The following is a 22,832-nucleotide window of genomic DNA, read 5'->3' as shown; positions in this document are numbered from 1 at the left end:
GGATACTAATACAGTAAGCAGGAGTTACCATCTTCAGACATGCACATTTTATGGGTGAAAGTTACAAAGCTTTGTTTGTATTGGGGTCAGGCCAAACGTGGCATACATTCAAAACCAACCTACCTTTATCTTCCACTATGATAAACACTTTTGATGTTGTGTTCCCAACTTTTGAGATGAATGAACATTTGTATTCTGTATTTTCTGATACTGAATCTGTCACCCAACTCAGGACATGCACTCTGCCATCAAACAGCATATGAGATTGCTCAGTGATGCATGCCTTCATTTTCTGTCCATTCTTCTTCCAGACAAAATAGGAGTCATCTGGACCTGTAAAAAATGTCAGCTTATTTTGTAAGAAAATACAAGATGAGACTTTGAAAAACAAAAACAAAACCCCAAGAGCCTAAGACCTCACAATTAGGCTCAAAAGCATAAATGATTGATTGTAATGGTTTTTAGGTTTCTTTAGCAGAAATTCTGGGTACCAAAAAATCTGGGATAAAAAGGATCTAGCACTGGTAATTTATGTTCACACCAAAGTTGTAAGTGAGTTCATATGTATAAAGGAATTCTGTCTGGATTCTCACAAGGGGGAACTTAAACCACAAACATGATAGAGGAGATGATGAACATCAGCATTATCTGTCGACATGATTTCCTGTAGAGCTAGGCCACACTACCTACTGCTGATCAAGCTAGCTTCTGGTACAAAGCAGAAACCATCTGAGACATGCCTTGCAAAATCTGAAAAAAAGGCCAGGAGGGGAAGAAGTTCAAGAACTCAGTGCTTCAAAGATGCTGGAACTAATAATGAGAGAAGCAGAATTGGAAAAAGCACAGAACCATTAGTCACAGTAGGCAATTAGGCAAGACAGAACTTGGAAGAAGCCTGGATCAACAACAAAGAGCAATCTAATCTTTTAGCCTCGTTGCTATTATTCGTCTTAACCTGCAAAGACAGAATGTGAATAAATCAAGAGATTGACAGTAGCCCAGAGGACAGAACAGCTGTTCCCAGAAACTTAGCAAGGTTGGCTGAAGTGTACTTGGCAGTATCAGAGCCTTTTCATTAAAAAGGAGGACATCTAGGCCAAGTTAAGAACTTTGTAGTAATTCTGATGTTTAAAACATGCCTATTTCTCCCTTGGGACATAGGATCCAGACTAGCCTTAGCAAGAGAAGAGATAAAGGGAAATTTGGGGTAAAAAGAAAAACTTTTTGCATGTCTTGAGAGAACAGGTAATCTACTACGTAAGTCAGCTTTTACTGTATTTCAGATTGCAAATCAATGCGGCATTTTTCTCTAGAAAAAGATTTGATTCTAGGTTAGCATCTTGAAAACTAATTAAATTTTAGACAGCCATGCAGGCAGAGAAAAAAAAACCAACCAAACAAGGTAGTCTTTGTATCTGTGCACTTTCTCAGCATATGTTAAATTCTTAACCTGTTTGGAAATAAACCGAGATACTACAAATATGGAGACATAAATTAGTAGTATAAGTAAAGGTGAATGATAGAGAACATGATCTAGTTAAAGCCTGGTAGTGTTTATCCCTGAGGGAAAGAAGCAGGAGGGAAGTGGCACAATCTCTTTGAGAAGGACTGACAACAGCTCTGACAAAGTGGAAAAGGCAAGCATATGCTGAAGTGAAAACAGCTAGCCTAGCACACATTAAAAAAAAATAAATAGTGTCTTATGGATGATTGTACTTATTCTACAATTAACAGTAGATGGGCTACATGTCACTAAAATCATGGGAAGTCTGGAATCAGGGACAAATTATTTCAGTAAACTAATGCTGAAGTTGGAATTTGGACAAATGGGAGGAATAGTAAGTAAATACAAGCACAGCAGAAAGATAGAAATCTTTAAGTGGAAAAAAAAAAAAAGGCTTTGAAGAGTAGAAACCTACCTTCAAAAAAATACTCTGGATTATAATTTCTAACAGATGCCACAATAAATCTGATAGCATTAATATAGAAACAAAATTAAGCGATAGTCTTCACAGCGGTCAAGCTGACTTGGAGAATTTAAGACCAACTTGACCACAGTGGAGATCAATAAGAGGGCACAACATCCTGTGGGACAAACCTCAGAATGAACTTTTCCAAGCATAGAAAAGTTACTACTGTAGCATTGTAAAGCTAAAAGCCAGGTGCTCAAGTAAAGCCACAAGCTCCTAAGTCTTACTTGCCATAGTTCAAGCCTGACCCATGGGAATAGGGCCATTACCTAAAATCATTAGGCTGAAAAATGCCATTTTAGGTCCATGTGAGGAAGTGGCATGTTCAGTACAGGACACTTCCCTAGACTTATTTCAAATGTTACTTTTCACACCAGAGAACCTCCTCCATTTTCTGGTGCTAAAGATCACAATTGTTCCCGTTACCGAAAGACTAAAGTCCAACTATTTTCCTTATATGGGAAATTTTGCAAGCTGTGTTGTTTCAGGTCAGCCCCTTAGGAAGTTGCAACTGGGCAATTTTACCCTACCTTTTTTTTCTGTGCAGTCAGAAGCACTGGAAATCCCCAGAGAGACACACTCATCCCCACTCATACAAGTTAGTCAACAGCAAAATCTAGGTTCAAGCACCAGTCATTGGGGTTTTTACTGATCTTCGTGTTTCATTGCAGTTTATTCCTGATTTTCAGGGACTGTGCTATTACTTTCTCTACTTTGATTTCCTTTTAAGGATTAAGCAATAGAAAAAGGACACCACGAAACTGTTTCATCTGCAAAAACTTTGAATCACATTGGTTAAATGCAAATTTTCTAGAATTCTAGAGTGAGATAAATTCAGACTCTGATGTAATGGATACAGGAGTATTTTTTCAAGGTAAAGGAAATTAATATGAACATATACTCTGCATTTGTTACTGTTGCTATAATACAAGTTAATTACATGTTTAGTGCAAACTTTAAAATACGAATTTCTAAAACATTTGATCTACTTACTTTGCCATCCGTTTTAAGAATGCTTGAAAGATTTAAAAAAGTCATCTTATTAAAACAATATTCAAGCAGAGAATTAACACATCAGTATAGGTATGTAAGTAGCTATGTTTAAGCAACAATGAAAGATACTTCAAACAGTTAACTTTGAAAACATTGCTTCCATCTCAGTAAATACATGATTAATAATCAACTTCACCACCTTAATGATTTTAGAAAGGGAAAGTTTAATAATTATCAAACAAAATAAAAAAGCCTTGCTGCACTGTCTGAACTACCCCTTTTCTCTGCATAAGCCCTTCTTAATTTCCAGTGTCTGTGGAAGTGTTTTCTACTTTTCCATATAGCTTTCATTTTCTACACCCCTGCTTCCAGCATTTGGAGTGAAATGGTACTGCCTGGGTAGTAACAGCCCAGGTACTGCTCAGGTAGTTTCCACTGGCAAAATGGGTTCTCTGACCTACATCAATTCAGGTAGGTTTGCACAAACCATGTATTTAATAACCAGATGATTTTGCCTGAAGATTTTCCACAAGGAAAAATTTCAGCAGCCATAGACAGCATTAAAAACCTAAACCACTGCAGCTGCTTGAAAACTTCCACCCACAGTCTAACTGTATTCACTGAATTACTGGTGTAAATTCCATCTTAGGTTAAAATAAATCAGTAAATAAATAAATCCAGATTTAAAGAATTTGTAGTGTACAGCTACAGATTCAGAGTGGGATGCTGATGTGCCCTCCTAAACTGTACCAAATCAAGCATTTGCCATATATGCATCAAATCCCAATAGACATATGGCTTTCAAGAAAGCTTAGAGGTACTAATTTAAAAGCAAGAGATTAGGAATTAAGTAGAGCTCACTGACATAAGGCTGGGGTGGAGGAGCGAGAGGGAGTACTGGCCAAGCTAGCTGCTTTTGCCAAATGTTGCAACTTGGAGAGCTGTGTAGACATTTCAAAAGCCACCCAATGAAGCTGTATAGTGAAACATTCAGAAGTGCTACCCCACTGGTGTTGGTTTAGCACACCATTTCCTCATTTTTAACACGGTTCTTGAAGGGTAACATTAAAACAAGACTTCCCTATAAATTATTCAGAGAAACAATTCAAGACGGAGGCAAGTTGGGTAAAACAAGATCAGCAAGCCTAAATGTCTTAAAGCTTTCACCAGCTAAACTAATCTCTGAAAGTTGACAGCAAATTCAAATCCAATGAAGGTAACTGACAGGTATCCCACAGAGAAATTCTAGCAGGGTAACAAAAAGTCTTTCTCACAAAATCCTGTAATCTAGACACAGAACTGCTACCAGAGGCCAGCTAGAGTGACAGGAAGTTTAGGTTTGGGGGGGAAAATCCCCTGTATTCCCCAATACACACAAAAACCCTTTCCAAAGATCATACATGCAGCAGATTTAAAAAAAGAAAAAGTTACTCTTAAAAAAAAAAAAAAGGCATCTGGATTTAATGCTTGCTCTCTAGCTTGCAGCTTTGGCTTGTACTGAATGCTACTGAACTAAGCATCCCAGATTTCAGAAAACCAAGATCGTATAGGAAGCTCTCATCCAGAGCAGGGATTAAGTTTTAAAAAGACACTATCATCTGGATGCAGAAAGATTGTTTTAAATCAGAGATCAAAGCCCAGGAGAAGGTCAGTGAATAATTAATACAGAAAACAACCACCAGCACTACCCAGTACATGAATGAAAGTTAAGTTTTAAGGCTGGTCACGGTTTCTTGAGTGGTAGGAGCCTGAGTTGTAATTGCTGACAACCTAGCAAAATAACAGAAAAATAGTAAATGAAGCAATCAGGATGGTAACAGATTGGAAAAGTGGGGAAAGAAAGAATCTTTAAATTGAGAAAGCACCTTTGTAGTTTTCTAAAAATAGTGCACAAGGTAGGTAGCCTGTATCTCAGATAACTGGGTTTTTTTTGTAGTTTTGTGCGGTTTGGTGGTTGCTTTTGGTGTTTGGGTTTTTTTTTAAAGCAGGCACAATACATTCTAGACAATAAACTGGAAATGGCTTGACAGCAATGGAAAAAAAAACACATAAGCCAAGGAAAACAGACCTCTCTGAAATGCCAACAAAGAATATTACTTCAAACACCAAATCATTCATACTAAAGAACACATGACACACTCCTTCAAAAACCTGGTGCCTTTGTTAAATTACTAGTCCATTTGTGTAACATCAACACCACAAACTGATGTAGCCTTATTAAGGCAGATTAAAAGCAGGAAGTGCTTCCTGTGAAATGCAAACCACATAAAAGCTGGAAGTAGCCCGTCACCAGCAGAGGTGATGCACAGTGCATGCAGATGAAAGTAGGACACAGCATCTGCCTTCTCAGAATGGAATTTAAAAGCAGATTGGGAAAATGGCTGCCTCGCCTATGAGATGAAGATGCAATTCATAACTGCCCACGCTTCCTAGCATGAACAGCATTTATTTAGATATCCTCCAAGTGGGTCCCAGAAAAGGTTTTGCAGTTGGAACCCAGATTATTGCCTGTGAAGAATAATTAAATGAAACACTAGTAAGCTAGAACCAGGGACTAGTTATTTTGGGCCCTTGTATTGGCTAACAAGGCTACTACAAATGTAAAGTTTTAAAATAAAGTGAAGAAAACTGGAGAACACATTTTAGGGAGTAACGTGCTCTCCAGAAATCACTCCTGCTCTAAAGAGAGCATAAGCTAAGGCTTTTGCTCCTTTGCTTGCCAGACGGATCTAGCAGGAAGATGACTGAAGAGATGGAAATGAGCAATGCACATGTCACACTGAAGCAGCTCTGCTAAGCAAATTCTGCTGAAACCATTAAAAAAAGGTGAGAACTACGTTCCAAATCAGTACCCAGTTTATCAGCCATGACACTGAGAGATTAATTATTACAAGTCTACAGGTTGTAGTTCTTGTGTGGAAGACAAAAGTGTACAGGCAGTCAGTTTGCAAACTGGGCTGGTGGGGGTAACAGGAAGTTCTGAGGAAAAGAGCATAAAATCACCGTTATGTTCAAGAGACTCCAACACCAGCCCAAACCCATCACATCTCACTAGGCAGCACTGGGAAATCCAGCTTCTCAATCATAGCCAGGGTTTAGGAGTTAGTATCAGTGTACTGCTCCAGGCTGAGACATTACTGAATCACAGTTGCATGTTGGCCAGGAGAAGAACAGTTTAAATATCTATGTTGAATTCAGAAGGAAAAAAGCTAAGCTGGGAGGTCAAGTAAAACCTTGTAAGCAAATGGTACACAGATGCAAGTAACACCAAAGTGAATCTCTCTCCTGAGAGAAGACACATGCCAGAAGTAATTTAGAAATTACATTTGGATCTTCTCCTTTTATAATGTATACATATAATGTATGTATAATGTTCAGTGTATGACACTGTCCAAGGTAAGATTCAATTCAGCAGAAAAAAATTGAAGGAAATCTTTTGAGGAAGAATTAATAAGACACTCTTGGTTCTACTTCTCCTCCTTAATCTCCCCTTTTTTTAACTTGATGTGCCTTATGTTTATGTTTACATTGTTCTTATTCTAGTCCTTACAAGAAAGTAATGGGGGGGTGGGGAGGGTGTTCTCCCTGCACACCTTTCCACAAATTTCTTAGCTTGACCATAACCTTTACATATAGAACTGCACAGCAAAAGAAATTTCTACAGAATTTTTTTTAAATCTGCTGTTGATACCAGAATTTAAGAATGCATCATCCACCCCATAATCCTTACAGAAATTAATTTTCAGTTGTCTTACAGATGTTACTATGGAGGAAGCCACCAGAGCCAGGGTAACACCAAAACTTAACAAAGGTGTTTAATGCTGTCGGGTTTGCATGCAGAGTTAGATGTCGGAGTGCCACAGCAAGCCCTGATGTCTGAAAACAGAAGTGCCAACGTTCAGGTAAGGTAACTGCAGCCCTAAGATACTGCAATCTAAAATAACAAGAAGGATACTTCTAATGTCTGTGGTTTTTATGCAAAATGGTCTGCAATGCTTACTTTATTTTATAATCTTAAGTCTTCTAAGTCCTCTTCTGTTAATGTATTAAAGGAACAATCTTATTTTTTCAACTTATCTTCTAGATGCATCTCAAATAATAAAAAAACAGGTGGCATGTCAGAGATCTGCACAAAGGAATGGTTTTATCATACCAAGATGCCTTTAAGTGATCAATGTTCAGTCAGTGCAGAAATCACTGAAAGAAGTGGTACAAACTACAAAATTACATGTTTACAGCTACTGTCGGATTACTGTAGCCAAAGAGGCTGAAACTGAGTCATAGACAGATAGCATGGGATAAAACTCCAAAGGTCTGCAGAGAAGCTAATTCATAAAGCGGGATATGGAACTGTTTAACAAGGTACAAATTTAGCATTTTCATGAGGATAAAGATAAGCCAACCACAGATTACTAAGCAACCGTACAGATTAAAGTCAAGAGTATTGCTTCAAAAAAGCACCACCATTGAAATCTCCAAATGTACTGCATAAAAATTTAAAAATTATTTTAGAAAGTTTTAAAATATTTGTGCAGGGGATTGAATTGTCCTGGGAGATGCAGAGCTTTTCCTTTCTAGGCTACCAGTTAAACCACTTTCAGGTTTCAAAAACTAATAATGTATCTGTCCACAGGCATAATTATTAAGAAACACTGACGAAGGCAGGAAGAAGAGATGTTCTGGGCATTATTTTATATAACAGTTCACAGAAAGAAAAAAAACTGGAAAACTGCAACTGATGATAAGACACAAGTGTATGCCCACAGAAAACTGCTATTTGGTATTTGTGTTCTTGTAAATGTAGACTACAGTTAACAACCAAAGTAAACTCCCTTTTAAGACACATTTAAATGCTGTAATTTGTAGTCCTAGACAAACATTTTGTTGTCTAGCACAAAGTACTTTTCCTGTGCAGGCTCATTCTGCTCTGGGTGCTGCATACGCCCATGCCTCTCCTGACTGAGCTCTTAATGCACTGCACCAGGTCAACCAACGAGAGCACCCCAGGGCACCACAGGTGATGCAATTAATCTAAAAAACCTCACACAGGAATGACTTATGAAGCCACTTCCAGAGAGAAAGCTGACTCACTTCTGTGCATAGGTCAATCTGAGAGATGAGCACCTTCCCCCAGGGGCAAATCGGGCATACCTTGGGGTGTAGGGACTTTGGAGCCCTCCTGCTGCAACCTATGTTGCACAAACACTTGGAGACACCAGTACAGCCAGCCCTCAGACACAGCCCTGGGCAAAGTCTGTCTCAGACTCGCTCTGCAGGCACTTTGTCTAGTTTTACTCAGTCTGCAGCAGCGCTGTGTGAAGTGCAGTGCATCACATTTTCCCCACCCTTCAGTGCAACTCCAAGTTTTACCAAAGAGACAAAAACTGTAGTTAATCACTTGCGATTCTGATTCTTGTAGTTACAGATCGCTTCCTGCATTCCCGCATGGCTGTGGTAAGCTTTCTTGCACTCCCTTTAAAATCGCATATCCACAGGGAACAGGCATCGTATATGAGTGTTATCAGATACCCATCTCAGTATCTCCATGAAATAGTAACTCCTTTAAAGTATATTGCTGAGTTTGCAGAATTTTTATGTTCACACTCCAGGGGTTACTTCAATGAGACTAAAAAGTTAAGAAACCATTATGGAAAAACTCCAGCTTCAGACAAAACTAAGGGAGCAGGTAAGACTTCTGACATCATGGACACCGAGAGTCTGAATCTGCAAGCCAGAAATACAAATAAAGCACAATGTTTTGCACTGTTTCTGATTATAAATGCATTTAAATTGTTGCTCAGCACTTAAAATATTCTACTATGTCATTCGTCTGTGAAGTTAATGTCAAGGATATACTACTCTACAGCTGGGGGAGGAGGTGTCAGTAGAACATCTTTAAGCAGAACTAAAACTGCTAGGAAGAGCCTGTTTCTACCATACCTAAGTTCAACAGAGCACACCAGAGAAACTATAAAGCAGGTGTATACATCATCAGCTCACTGCCTTTCCCCTGCACCAGATGGTGTAGTGTTTTGTTCAGCTTATTTGAAGCCTGCTTCAAATGCCTTTAAAGAGTTTAAAAATTCTGTAATGGGAGAGGAAAGTTCTATTAGAAAAAGTATATAGGAAACCTGAAGTCTGCCAGTGCATTATCTAGCAGACAGGTTTTTTTGAGAAATGTGAAGATGTAAGGCTCTTGAGGGGAGTAGAGAGAAACAGGGAGGAACTTTGTGAAAGGAGATATATGCCTTCCTTTTCAGGAATGGCTGGAGTACTCCATTCTTGAAAAACATCGTTTTCCAGGAAGAAAAAAAAAACAAAACACCACCACCACCTGTATGTGACAAGTGGCTGTTTATGCTGTATCCACTTTAACTTAACATTGTTGAAATCAGCCAGTTACAAGGTTGTAAAATATTATCTTTAGGCAAGCTTTCAGGTTAAAACATGTGGGATGAGTAAGAGATGAGCAAGAGAACTCACCAACTACTCCTGAGTTTCCAGAGAGCTTGAAACAGGCATTTACAATTTAAAAAAGGAAAAGATTCAGTAGTTCTCATAAAAACATTAGAAACTTAAAATTAAGAATAACCTTCAGGTTTTTGACTGGATGATGTGGCAATCTATGTATTTGCATCATACATTTGCTGATACCATATCCTTTAGGCAGACCAGGTATGACATTTAATTCTGCCAGTCTCGTTAACCCTCCCGCTCCTTGTGAACACCTTATATTTTACCTTATATTCATAGCTGAGGGAAATAAAGTTCCATTACAGCTATGCTTATATACAGAAACATCAACAGGCACTGAAAGAACGTAAATAAATCCAAGTAGAGAGCTTCCTAGTAATAGTAAAAGGATTTGCTTAGCCACCCTCCACCCAGGATAAATCTATACATTCTCACGTGCAGGTCCCAGAAAGTTACAAAAGATCTAGATATCAGTTTGGTGTGCTGGTTTGCATTTGTTGGTTGGGTTTTTTTAAATCAACAGAATAAAATTGTAATTCTGGGTAAGAGAAGGGGGTATCTATCAGCCAAATGTCTTGTTTCCCAAAGGGAGTAAAAGCCACATCTGTAACGCGAAGTCCAGTCCTTCATTGCTTTCTGAGAGAAGTTGGAAACATTTCTACAGCTGGCTCATCTCACCCCTGCCTGCACCATCACTGCATGTCTTGGATGTCTGATTCCTGTTACGGTTTCTTCCGCAATTCATCCCTACCTCCTCAGGAGTGAATTCCGCATGCTGACTTTAGGACACTGCTCCTCCTTTCTTAAGTTCACTGCCAAGGCAATTACAATTACTGACAATTTAATAAAAGCAGCACATGAGTTATCATGTTAAAACAGACACTGCTGGATGAAAAAAGTAATTTTAAAACAAATCCAAGATCTGCAGCATGATTATCAAACTGTTCAAATGCTTGGTGCTATTTACGCTATTACTACAATTTTTTTCATGACAGACAACAAGAAGTTTCTGAATTGCTGATAGCAACAATGAACAAATTATTGCTGAAAGGTCTTTTCCAACCTAAATGACTCTATGATTCTATTCTATGAAAGAACCCCGATCCTGCTGTTTGTTCTTTTTAGCCATGGAAATACAAATCATGCCTTTGTTAAGACCTACTCTAATATGCATTTTGATCTGATTCTCTGTCACACTAACACACTCTAACAGACAGAACAATATGAAACAATGCTACTTCTTTAAAATTAATCTTTATCTATAATTTCTTCTTTTAAGGAATAAGGTTACATTTTAAGACCTCTTTAGATCCATTAGATATCACTTTGCTTGAACAGGCGACTACTATCCAAACAAAAGCTGAAAGACAAATGTTAAATTTCTATAGAAAAAATAGCTTTGTCCTTCTCCTGTATACCTCAGATAATATATTCCTTGTAAAATGCATGTTGTCATTACTGGAAGTACTTGACGATTTGAAGTAAGTTAATACTAAAAAGGAATAACTGACCTGGTCCAGAAAAATATGCTAAATTCAAATGCAAAAGAAGTGTACTTTTTAAACAGCATACATACTGACATTGAAAATACTTAACCTGTTAAACATCCATACGCAATCATGATTCAGTCAACTCCTTCAGCATGCAAGTGAGCCTATAAAATCAATTGACTATTAATTTACTAAATTAGACTGCTAAATCAGAGCCTGCATTTTACAGCACAGTATTCACAGTGCCAGATTCATGGTAACAGCATGTTGACAATACATCCCAAAATGGTCTTTTTCTTTTTTTAGACATCAAAAAAGTAAAACATACACAGTACATGGCGACATATCTAAATCTTTAATGTAGAAAATGCTGGTTTATACAGGGGTCCTCCAACTTACCCGTGGCTTGGCAGAAGAGGCGAAAGGGTCCCCGGATACTAACATGCTGTGCCTGGTCACTTAGGAAAGGTGGCAACAACATGACCTTTACAGGGTCTGTGCTAGACCAAACATCAGGCTGAGTACTGGTGGGTGAAGGAGGTGAATCACTTCCCACACAGGACAAAAAGGAGGTACCAGTAGGAGGGAAAGGTATAGGAGATGAGGCTGTGTGACAGAAGAGGACAGAAAAGAAAAAAAAAAAAGAGGGTACTAAGGAAAAAAGTTGTAAGAAATACATCACACGCTGAAGAAATAATGCAAAAAGACAAATGAACTTTATAAGGGTAAGAGGAAGTGTCCCTAGGTGCCTAGAGAAAAGCGCTTTCCTCCTTCACCCACATTTCTTTTTCCAACCTTCCAATCCCTCCCTGCTCCCCCACCCTAGGTTATAAGCCATTCAACTAAAGCTGAGAAGAGAGTCTGCTTCAAATCAATTACAAAAGTTTTCACTTTCTCCCCTTAACGGAAACCACAAGGAACCTTAGTACTTGCAATATGGAAAGCAGTGTCATTGTGTCAAGTTTCACAAAAGTCAAGATATAATACAATTTATTTTAATATTTATTCTGTTATATGTACATAATTAAAAATAGAAAAATAAAACCAAACTGAATCTTATAAAATATAAACTGTTTACACTAAGATAGTCTAAATTATGTTCACATGAAAGTTCAACATAGAAAAGCAGCCCAGGCATACTGCTATTTACTGTTAAAATGTATTCTACTTCTAGCAATATTTACAGAAAGATGCAGTGAGAGGAACAATTCTTCAGGACTGTACCGCACAAAATGCTTTTACAGACAAACAGTGCTGCTGTGAACCAGGCTGAGAACAAATGCACACTTTCACGTTTGCAGGCATGATTCACATAAACAGTTCAAACAACTGATTGAGCAGCTCCAGTTTCAGTCTCCAGTTGCATAGGAGATTGGAAGGTGTCATCCAGAAAGGGTGACGCTGCAAAGATTTGTCACAAAAAGAAGCTGAGTTATTTCTGAATCTGAAAAAAAGAAGAAAAATCGGCAATGCTTTGTCATCAGGCTGTATGCTAACAGTCCATTCCAGCGAGTCACTAGCTGAATTATTGTAGTTAATTCTTCTCGATTCCTGTTTTGCTTCCACAGTGCAAAAAACCTCTCTCTGTGTCACTGCTGACAGCTGCTTGCCTGCTGTGTTTTATTAAAAAAAACCAAAACACCCCAACACCAGCAAAAAAATCCAGTTTTGTATAGAAAATAGAATGTGACTATGTCCAACTTGCTGGTTAAGGGGGAAGAAGAAAAAAAAAAGGAAAGAAAAAGCATTCCTAAATCTATTATTTCCTCCCTCCCATCCCCCACTTACTCCATGTTTTGTACTGATACTGTTGTACCTAAATTTCTAGAAAGCAGCAAAGAAAAAAGCCTTTAAACAAGATTATCCCTGAGAGTCTTACACAAATCGAGCCAACGCTATCCCCATTATACCTTAAAATTTAAGATACTTAAAAAGCAGTTAAAAAAATTAACTTTAACCAACTAAAGAGACCTAGTGTGCCAAAACACAAAGCATAAAATTAAAAATAATCACTAGAAGCAAAGAAAAAAAATGTCCCAATCTGGACAAAAGTCTATAATTTACCAATCTGATAAACTAAACTTAATTTCCAATTTGGAATTAAAATGAAACTAGGTCTTTTTTTAATGGCAGCTAAAATGTGTAGACTTAAGTACTTTTTTAAAGCCAACTGAATTAGAAAGTTACTTTTATCCTATGGAAGAACAGGGCTGAAGAACAAGCAAGTAACTGTTCACTAGAGCAAAGCGCTCAGTGGGGGAAAAACTGGGAACAAACAAATGGTGATCTGAAACTGGCCATTTGAAAAAAAAAAAGACAATACAACACAAGATGCTATGGTCTGCAGACAAGAACACCAATTCTCTAATCTGGCGAGATCTGAAAGCAAATTGGCTTGCTGTACAGCTTAAGCATGTATCCCCGCTATGGCTCAGCTGTGACACCCACGCTCTCTGTGCTCAAATAGCTAGCTGCAGGACCACAGCTGATTTCCACCACTGAAATGGACGATTGGGTCCTTCAGTCCCCCTCTGCGTCCGAGTCAGCATACTTGAGTTCACACTTGACATCAAAGGGCTTGGCCTTGGCCTCACGGGATGCCTGCAAATCCCCAGGCTGAAGCTGGCCGTTCCCGCAGTCGGGCTCAGTCTCATAACCGGTGTCATGCGCCGGCTTTGGCTGCTCGCCACTCTGGTGGCTGACACTGCCTTGTTCCACCAGCGTCTCCTTCACACTTTGCTCACAATCAGAAAAATCTGACTTTGTTTTCTTCTTACCAAGCAGCATAACAGAGCGGAATTTCAAGCACTGCCCTGGCAAGTACCCTTTGTAACAGTTGTAGGAGAGCAGGCACAAGAAAAGAATAAAAAAGAAGAGGAAGAGGAACATCAACAGAAAGTTATCATTTGACTTGAGGAACATCGTCTTTTCTGGGACTGCGTCAGGAATTGAATTGAAGAGCTCTGTGTTGGAGGCTGCACTTGTTAGGACAGGGCCAATGGGCTTTGTTACTATCCTTGCTGTCGTTACTGGTACCATATGAGCGGTCGAGGTGTGAGCAGTAGACCCCTCAGTTGATACAGCTGACACTTTTGGCACATCGCTATTACCTTCTGTTGGTGCAACTGCTGTGGTAGGGCCCACCGTGGTATGCTGGATCTTTTTCAGTTCCAAAACATGCTTAGCCAGCACTTGAGAAAATTTCTTATTCTTCACCTTTTCTTCTGACAAACACTGGTAAACACCGCTGTCTCCTTCAGATAAATTGAAGATAAGTAGCGCCTTTTCCAGCAGACGGTACTTGGGACTCTCCACTCTCAGCACATCGTCTTTGAACTTCCAAACTACCTGTGCCAGATTGGACTTTTGAGAACACTTGAGTTCTGCTGTGCTCCCATGCTTGAATGTATGCTGTAGGGAATTCTCTCTTACTTTATCTGGAACATCAAAATAAATGTGCAGAGTATCAGCAATGATTCCCATTTGCTCTCATCTGTACAGTTTCATGAGACTGTGCTATAGCCTTAATGGAAACGTAGAGATTACGGCATTCAGATTACCTCACAAGATTAAGATGACAGCATGCAAGAATCTCAGTGAAATACCAAGCCATAGCTGCGAGACATCAAGCCAGACTGAGAGACAGGACACCTCAAACTAAGACACCCTCCACTTCTAGATAAAGATGAGACCTTGTTGATCCACAACTGAGCATGCATCTGAGACGAGTCATTGTTTGAGACAACATGCTGAACTTGGTATCACTTTATATGCACTTAGTGCATTTTAAGTAAATCAGCAACTACAAAATATGCAAGAAGAAACTGAACAAAGTGCTGTTACTCAAACTCTCTTCTAAAGTAATATCAGCACTTACGGCACACCCACAATGCAGCACCATAAATTAACAAAAAAACCCAAGCAGAACTCTCGTGGAAGTCCATGCTCTGCTTGGATTAGAAATAGAAACAGAGTAAATCAAACTCTTAAGAGCTTTGTTTACTGCAGTACAAATCTCTAATACTACTCTTCTTCAAGATCTCCTTGATCTAGTGGCAACAGCACACACTATAAAGAAAGGACCTGTGGTTACTTATCTTAAAACACTATGGAGGTTACTTCAGCTGCTCTGTGTCATGTTCTGATTCCCCCTCCCCTCTCACCATAAAACCAGCTTTTTTCAGGATCATTTCATCTGATCCAGCAGCAATAACCAAGCACTTATCAAGGCTCACAGTAGAATGTCAAATGCTGTATCACAGAGACAGAGGCCTCTGCACTAGAAGTACTTATAGTAAATATTGCTTTCATTCACAAGTTGCTGTTGAGGTGCCTCTGTTCATTTTCAGGGCTTTGTGCACTGCACACTGAAATATATACAAACACAGACATTTTAAGACAACATGCAGGCTGTACAGATGCTCAAATATTCAAAAGCAGAATATCATACCTATTAAAATAGAAATGAATGTCCGGATAATCACAAACACCAATATGAACTAAACACAACTCTTTCACTACTCCACCTAAACACGTGAAACAGCTCTTCAAAGACTAACTCACCAGAACAAGATGATGCATCTCCACCTATGTTCTGAATCCAGTTCCTGTAAAAGTAAGTCCAAGTATTACAACTTCAAATCTCATTTCCTACACCCTACCCATCCTCTCATACTAAGTACTATTCATCTTATCAAAATAGCACAAGCAGACATGGATAGATAGGAAAAAGTCTGTACTTGAAAACACTGACTTAAAAAAAAGCCTGTTATCGATAAGGGGCAAGACTGATGCAATACAGATTGTAACTGTAAAGTAATCAAAGACTACCATTACCTTTCAATTTCACTTTCTTTAAAAGTATCAGTGCAGGAAGCTTCAAGGGGTTTCCAAGCACAGTAAGGATCCCTTGCTAAAACACAGTCAACACAAGTGGTGTACTTGTCACAGAATGCCACTGGTGACTGAACCACACCAGAATTTGAACCAGCATAGAGGTATCTTCTGCCCTAAAAGAAAACAAAAACAAAGCACAAAAAAAAAACCACAGCCAATCACTTTCACAAAGCTGAACAATCCAATTCATGAACCAGTTTAAATGTTAGAAGTAAAAGAGTTGCATACACACAACCATGTTTGTAAGAACTGGAGCATGAGGGGAATAAGCATTTTGTCTAGAAAGGAAAGGAAACTTATCTTGAAAATATTCAGCAATGCTGGAAGTGCAAAAAGACAAAACGAACAAAAACCTGAAATAGCTACAGTTTATGAGAATGGAAAGTAACCATGTCTAACCATGGCTTCATCACACATTTTTTCCACAAATACATATGCACCAACAATGCTCCTATGAGGCAAGGCAAGCCTGTGCTCATGATAAAGCTGCAGCAGGCACACACTAGCCTTAACAGGCAAGGCTTGCTTTTATGTAGGACCTGCTCCTGCTCCTGTTAACCCAAAGCAGCCCTACTGCCTTCAGCTCTTCTACCAGTCGGGTCTCTGCAGCCACATCAGCATCAGCCTTACAAGAGTCAAATGCAGCTGCCTACTTCCTACTCAAGGAAGAACACCGGACAGTATCCAACGGAAACAGCACTGGCACCACACCTAGGAAAAGTGGGATATAAACAGAATGGCTGTTTGACCCACTGTTGCTGGGGATCCCCAAAAAGTCTTACTCTGAGCACAGCAGGAAAAGACCACACTAATTCCAAACATCCTTCTCATGAAAGCCAGGCAGCTGCCTTATTTCACTCAACTGTTTCAAAGCTCAAGGAAACCAATGGCTAAAGGTACACTGTGAATTTACATAAAATTATGCAAAGCCTCAAGAAAGGGGCCTGCGCTGCAACCCAAAATGACCAGTGACCAACCGTACAGTCCTTCTGAGAGGCTGTGTGTACAAAGCTGAACAGCACACCCCACCTTGGCAGTGGGTTGGCTTCATCCTGAGCAGAATATCAAGTAGATTTATCAGCACCCTATCGCAGCTGTCATGGCAAATGAACCAGATCCAAGCACAGAGTGGCTTTTCCTGCACTGCAGCCATACTAATCTCAGTATGCAGAAAGGTACTCAGGGGTCATATCTGCAGTGAGACTTCCTGACTCCGGCAGGATGAATATAGTCACAAAGTGATGGGCAGATATCCAAGACAGATTTCTAGTAGAGATTTCTTCAAAAACCTCACGGTTGTGGTGCAGACTTTTGGTCTTGACATCAGCAACAGCCTCAAGAAAACAACTAACAGGACATCTAGGGGCTGAATTTAGGTTTTGGGGTTCCCTGGCACTCTTTCACTGAAGTTTAAGGAGGTTTTGCCATGAGAACTCGGACAGGTTAGTCTCTTTAATGCAATGATCATGAGGAAGTCTGTCTTAAAATTAAGCTAAATGAACAATGCATTCTGAATAACAGCAGTCTCTAGAGGAAGCTGCAGACCAAGCACAAATCAGTTTGGATCCATCTCATATATGAAGCAGGCAGACAGCTTTCAAGAAAACTCTTGATACTGGAAGTTGAAAGACAAAACTGGATCAAAAAAGAATCTGCTTGCACTGCTGGAAGATAAGACTTAGAAACAGATTTCAGCAACATACATTCAAATGCAGTCTTTCATGCTGGAATTTAACTTAGGTTAGTGTTGGACTACGTTGCAGTGCCCACAGAAGGAACTCTGCAGTGTTGGAGACGTACAACTTTCTAGGAAAAGCGTCCCACTCTGCTAGAAAGCTCCTCCAATGCACTGAGCACTGCTCACCTCTCTAATGCTCTACTAGCTAACATCCAAGCCAACAGCTGCATATGGGCTGTAGTGTCTCAGTGTGGTTCCCAGCTGGTATATCCATGAGTTCAGAGGACTCATCAGCAGACCATTTTAAAAGATCCTGACATATTTTTCAGTCAAGCAGGAGTTATGAGGATCTACTGTGGGCTCATCTGACTCTGCCCACCACCTTCCAAACACAGTGGATTATATGGGAAGGGCCTGGGGGATACTGCAACAAAGTGTATAGAAAGGACTCTGACTCCAGAGAGATCTGAAGCCCACCATCAGGCTTAACAACTATTACCCTCTTGTGGTTAATCCATTACTATGGGATGCCACTACACATATCGCAATACCAGCTCTATGAAGGACTTAGTAGCTACTGACTGTGATTGCTACTGTGATGTCCAAGGAGGTAGAAACTTGTGTTTTCATGCTGAGGAGCAGAAGTAATCCCTGCTTGGGTGGTACCACAACTATACAGCTTTCATGACTCTGACACCTGACCCAACCTCTAACTCCTCGCTGCTGAAAAGGGCCACTGGTTTTATGGAATGTACTGGGCAGCACTGCTTCGGTTTTGGGTGTTAGTTTTATGTGTCGAAAGCTATTCTAGCAAGATGGAAATTTTCCCTTGCAGAAGATAAAAGATGTTACTCTCCACAGTGCCATGCAGGAAGCAGCGTTTTCTTTCAATCCTAAGCTTTGAGAGAAGTTTCTCTGTGAAAAGACAGCATATTTCCTGTGCAGCCCCTATGCCATGTCTCACACTGCACCCTTTCAGGATATTCTTGAAGAACTGAGAATGTGTCACTTGGATTCAGAGTGAATTCAGTGCCATCATTTCTACACTAACCTTGGCTACCAAGAGTGTGCTGAAACTGCAAGATCACATGTCTTTGGTATCAGGCTGTAATACCTATCCCTTCCCTTCCACTCCCCAAAAATGGGGGAATCAGAATTAAGCCAGTGTATGAATGATTCCAAAATTCACCCACAATTAGAAGAATGGGCATTAGCATATTTATTAGAATAGTTATCTATCATTATCTTCTATCACAGGGCAAATGCTGAAGCCTCCTGTCAAAGCAAGACATTTGAGGCTTTGCAGATAGAGCAGAAGAAACCAACATTTTTTTATTTTTTTAGATGTATATATACACACATATATATACACACACATGTATACACTATATAAAGTTGCCAGTGCAATGCATCATACAAAAATAATATAAACTTATTTACCGAAATCTATGAGCACCAAAGCTTTAATCACTGAATTCATCTGCCTATCAAAACTATACTCTGTCCTCAAGACTTCTTTCTATTACAAGAATGAAATGACAAATAAGTGTGCAAGATGAGCTTGAAAGAATTATGGCATAAAGTTCTCTTCGACTGAGCTGATCATGTTGGCATGCAAAGTTTTAAATATCACACAAAAATAAAAGATGTTTCTAAGAGATCTTGGCAGTATTCCTAAATCCCTAGCTGCAGAGCATTTATCAATCACGAGGGAGCTACTAAATGCTAGTATTAGTACCGGACACTTCACAAGAATTATTCTTTCCTTAAGAAACCCAAAAATTTTGCCAGTTGAGGGGTCTGATGCTACAAGCCACTGCTTAAGGTAATAATTTCATAGATATTCACAAATTTGCAGGTAACTAGGGCCAGAAGCCTAACTTGTGTAAGAAGTACACACAGTGATTATCCTCCCACTGTCACAAAACCACTCCAAGATTAAAACCTAATGACTGATAATAGCACAGAACAACCACTGGGTTTGGAGCCCATGGCAAGGCTTGTGTCCCCTAGCTGGAGTTGCAGCTGGTGCCCTGCTGGGCAGACAGGACCTCACCAGAGATCCACACCCCCAGCCACACCAACATGATGGGTCTCACAATACATTTAGTATGCAGGAACCTGTGGGATGTGGGACACCAGAAACCAATCAGTTACACATTTATGAGTCTCTCTGCTAGGCAGGACAGTTCTCTCAGGTTTATTTCCTCAGAAAGATGTACCACTCCTCTGCTAGAGCCCCGAGGATTTTTCCTCACACATTAGCAATGGCCACAAGGGGTCAGAATTTTACATTACTGCTGATCTGAAAACTGGTACCTTGAAACAACGTTACGGCTTTCAGTCTCTACACATGGAATCCAAGTGAAGACTTGCACACCTGTGCCCCCACCCCACCACTTTCCCCTTATCTACAGACCTTCAGAAGCTTGTCATCTACCAAACACACTGAAATGCAGCAGGCAATACATGATATTGCTGCAGAGTGAGGAGTTACAGATCCAGCTTTTTGCTCTCTGTACAGTGATGGTCATCTTCTGTCACAACCAGGTTACAAGGTAGTACTAAAAAGTTTTGTGGAAGAGCAAAATGAGTGTGACGCTTATAGCACTTACTTTTTTGGATGAAAGCAAGAGAGTTTGGATTGCCTCAAAGTTTGGAAAAAGCTGTGTTTCTTCAATAATATGCATTCCATTTTCATAGCTGATAGCTTTGTGCAGGGCTCCTCGATCTGAAACAACAAAACAATGTATTTAAGTAAGATTGTTAAAATAAAGGGGGGGGGGGGGGGGGGGGGGGAGAAGGGGCACAGACTCGGACTATTGCTCTAAGTTGTCTCAGTAATCTGCTTGCTGTTTAGCTGAAGACTTCACACAACTCTGTGCCAATGCCAACCATTAAATTTGCCATTGTAAGAAGCTGTGAGCAATTTAGGGACAAAGAATGACCAGTTACATCCTACCTTACACATGCTTTTGCTGCACTCATTGCAGTTCTGCAGTTCTTTTCCTGCAATGCTTTGGCAAAGCACGCAAGATTCTCCACTTACTCACCATGGCCCCTTAATTGTTAATGAAAACACCATGGTGTAAAAGCACTGTAAATATGGCAATCTCAAGAGTTTCTCTTAGAACTTACTTCAGCCTAAAGAATCAATGCATCATCAAAAAAAGTGTTTTGCAGAACTCACCTGTACTGATGAACATAACATCATATATGGTGCCATTGAGTGCTCTGACTCTGTCTACTACAATCTGGGTATACTTCACATCTCGTTTTACTAGTCGAGGTCTGTCTCCCATCGGAGTCACTGAGTCATCCATTAGAGGATGATCTTTAACAAACTGCAATGTTTTGTCTGGTAAATTCAGAGAGCTCATGTAGTTTGATGCTCTGGCTTCATTGTTTATACACTAGTGGGGGTGGTGAGGAAGGAGGAAGAAACAAACCAAAAAAGAGACAATCAAATTACATCATTTACTTGGACAAAATAGAGACAATTAACAGCGGGTATATGCATTTTCTTCTCTGCACTATTTTGGCCAGTAAGCACACTTTTACGTTATACTCATTCTACTGAGGAAGGTCCTCAGGTCTCACAGCACTTTGGCTTCTGTGATGTACTAATCACTAAGCTTCAGACTACATTTTTGCTTAAGCCCAAAATGCATTTTAGGAAAACATTCTTTCTGGAGTCTCATGCTTCTCAGCTGCTTTTAACTGCCCCTCATTCAGCAGTAGCAACAAGATGACCGCAAGGAACATGAGAAAGTAATAAAACTGTGAACGACACCCAGCACTAAGAACATTTAGTTTGCAGAGCAAGGCACTGCATTGGACAAACTTGCTGAACCTATGGAGACAATGCAACAATTGCTATACTTCTGTTCATCTGAATTAAAAAGTACTTGATGTTGCCTAGTGTATACTGCTATCTTTTTCACCACAAGACAATTAAGACAAAATGATGAAAATACAAAACCAACAAATAACTCAATTACAAATTTAAAAACCCTACTTTGATTCCCAGATAAACAGTTTAGAATAAATCACTTGAGTGTTTTTCTACAAAGTCTTTACAACAAAAAGTATCCAGATCAGGGCGAATTAAAATTAAGCTTTAGTATATTACCTAATATTTTCTATTTTCTTTGCTCCTGAGTATTAAAAAAGAGACTAATCATCAGCTCCATGATTACAGGAACTTACCGCACCAGGTCGAGGATTAGGAATTTCCCCATTGTATCGCACCCACTTTGTATGAGACTGTTCTACTGTAGCACTCTGCATGTATTTTCCTTTTGAGAAAACCTCTTCTACAGTGGATAGATTGTATGCACACACTGCTGACAGCCCCACATTATTCCTAAAAGATCAGGATGAAAGAAAAAAAAAAAACATAGGAGTAATTATTACTTTTTGTGGTAACCAACCGAGATTAAAAGTACTTCTCTAGGAAAAGGCTCTACAACACTTACAGCTGTGGAGTGAAGACTCCATATATCACTGGTTCCTTCAAAGTTGGAGACTTGAGAATAAAAACATCATTGATGATATTGAAAATTAAATTCTTATCAGGGATGGTACAAATCAATCTGGCCTTGAGAAAGGAAGTCCATTTTTTCTGCAAAGTCCTTAATCCTCCTTGGTCCCTCTTTTGATATTAAAAAATAAAAACATGTTTGTGAGGAGAATTAGCAGCATTTTTGCATTTAAGAACCATGCTATACAGCATGAAATTACTGAGCCCTGTTATTTTCTAACATTTAATCTATAGCAACATCAATAAATGTTAACACATTCACAAACAGAAAAGTAAAGAAGCCGCAGGGAAATCAGCTGACTCAACAACAAAAAAAAATGCAGAACAGTTTCCATCAACAGAGGTAAGGTGAGATATGATACTTATAAAAGAACCATATTTCAGCAACACTTGAAAAATTGAGCAGTGTGCCATTAGGAAAAAGAACACTTATTAGAATACGTAAATGGAACTATTATACTGTCCCTTAAGAGAAATAAGCAACACTGAATTTGTTCTGTGACATCTAAACTGATTTTAAATTCTAATGTTCCAATGTGCATTTAAAGTTGCCCGACACTAAAAATTTCAATAGAAGAAATGCAGCAATGGCTTAATACTGCAAACAGTTACCACCTTTATTAAGGATTTGCAGTACCAAGGCTTAAAGAAGTAAAGATACATTGACTAGAAATGTTTCAAAATATTTGATACTCAAGCTGTAGCTGTGTTACTTCTCTTCAAAAAGCAGGGCATGTTTGAACATTATTAGTATTTCCCATTCATTATCCAATGCTGTTATGCAAAGT

The 22,832-nt window shown here is 39.3% G+C and overlaps 1 protein-coding gene and 1 long non-coding RNA gene across 9 annotated transcripts in view; one reads left to right on the top strand and one right to left on the bottom strand.

The window, feature by feature from the left end:
- The window catches only part of SEMA4D (semaphorin 4D), a 100,697-nt gene that overhangs the window by 3,496 nt on the left and 74,369 nt on the right, over positions 1-22,832 (bottom strand). For 6 of the 8 annotated variants that reach the window (XM_049796650.1, XM_049796646.1, XM_049796645.1 and 3 more), the window contains exons 10-16: positions 21,980-22,155; positions 21,711-21,867; positions 20,692-20,914; positions 20,117-20,232; positions 15,764-15,936; positions 15,491-15,534; positions 11,693-14,364 (exon numbers count right to left, since the gene is read on the bottom strand). In XM_049796650.1, coding sequence (XP_049652607.1) covers positions 13,448-14,364; positions 15,491-15,534; positions 15,764-15,936; positions 20,117-20,232; positions 20,692-20,914; positions 21,711-21,867; positions 21,980-22,155 — 1,806 coding nt within the window. In that variant the 3' untranslated portion in view covers positions 11,693-13,447. Of the gene's footprint in view, positions 1-123; positions 334-11,326; positions 11,534-11,687; positions 14,365-15,490; positions 15,535-15,763; positions 15,937-20,116; positions 20,233-20,691; positions 20,915-21,710; positions 21,868-21,979; positions 22,156-22,832 lie in introns of those variants that run through there. The other 2 variants (XM_049796652.1, XM_049796653.1) reach the window with 2 other exon arrangements.
- On the top strand, positions 5,724-10,613 carry LOC126036639 (uncharacterized). The gene is made up of 2 exons (XR_007505196.1): positions 5,724-5,789; positions 6,721-10,613. It is a non-coding gene; the product is annotated as an uncharacterized LOC126036639 (long non-coding RNA).

This window comes from Accipiter gentilis, chromosome Z (assembly GCF_929443795.1).
Source record: "Accipiter gentilis chromosome Z, bAccGen1.1, whole genome shotgun sequence".
Classification (NCBI taxonomy): Eukaryota; Metazoa; Chordata; class Aves; order Accipitriformes; family Accipitridae; genus Astur; species Astur gentilis.
This window is presented reverse-complemented; position numbering and strand designations above follow the sequence as displayed.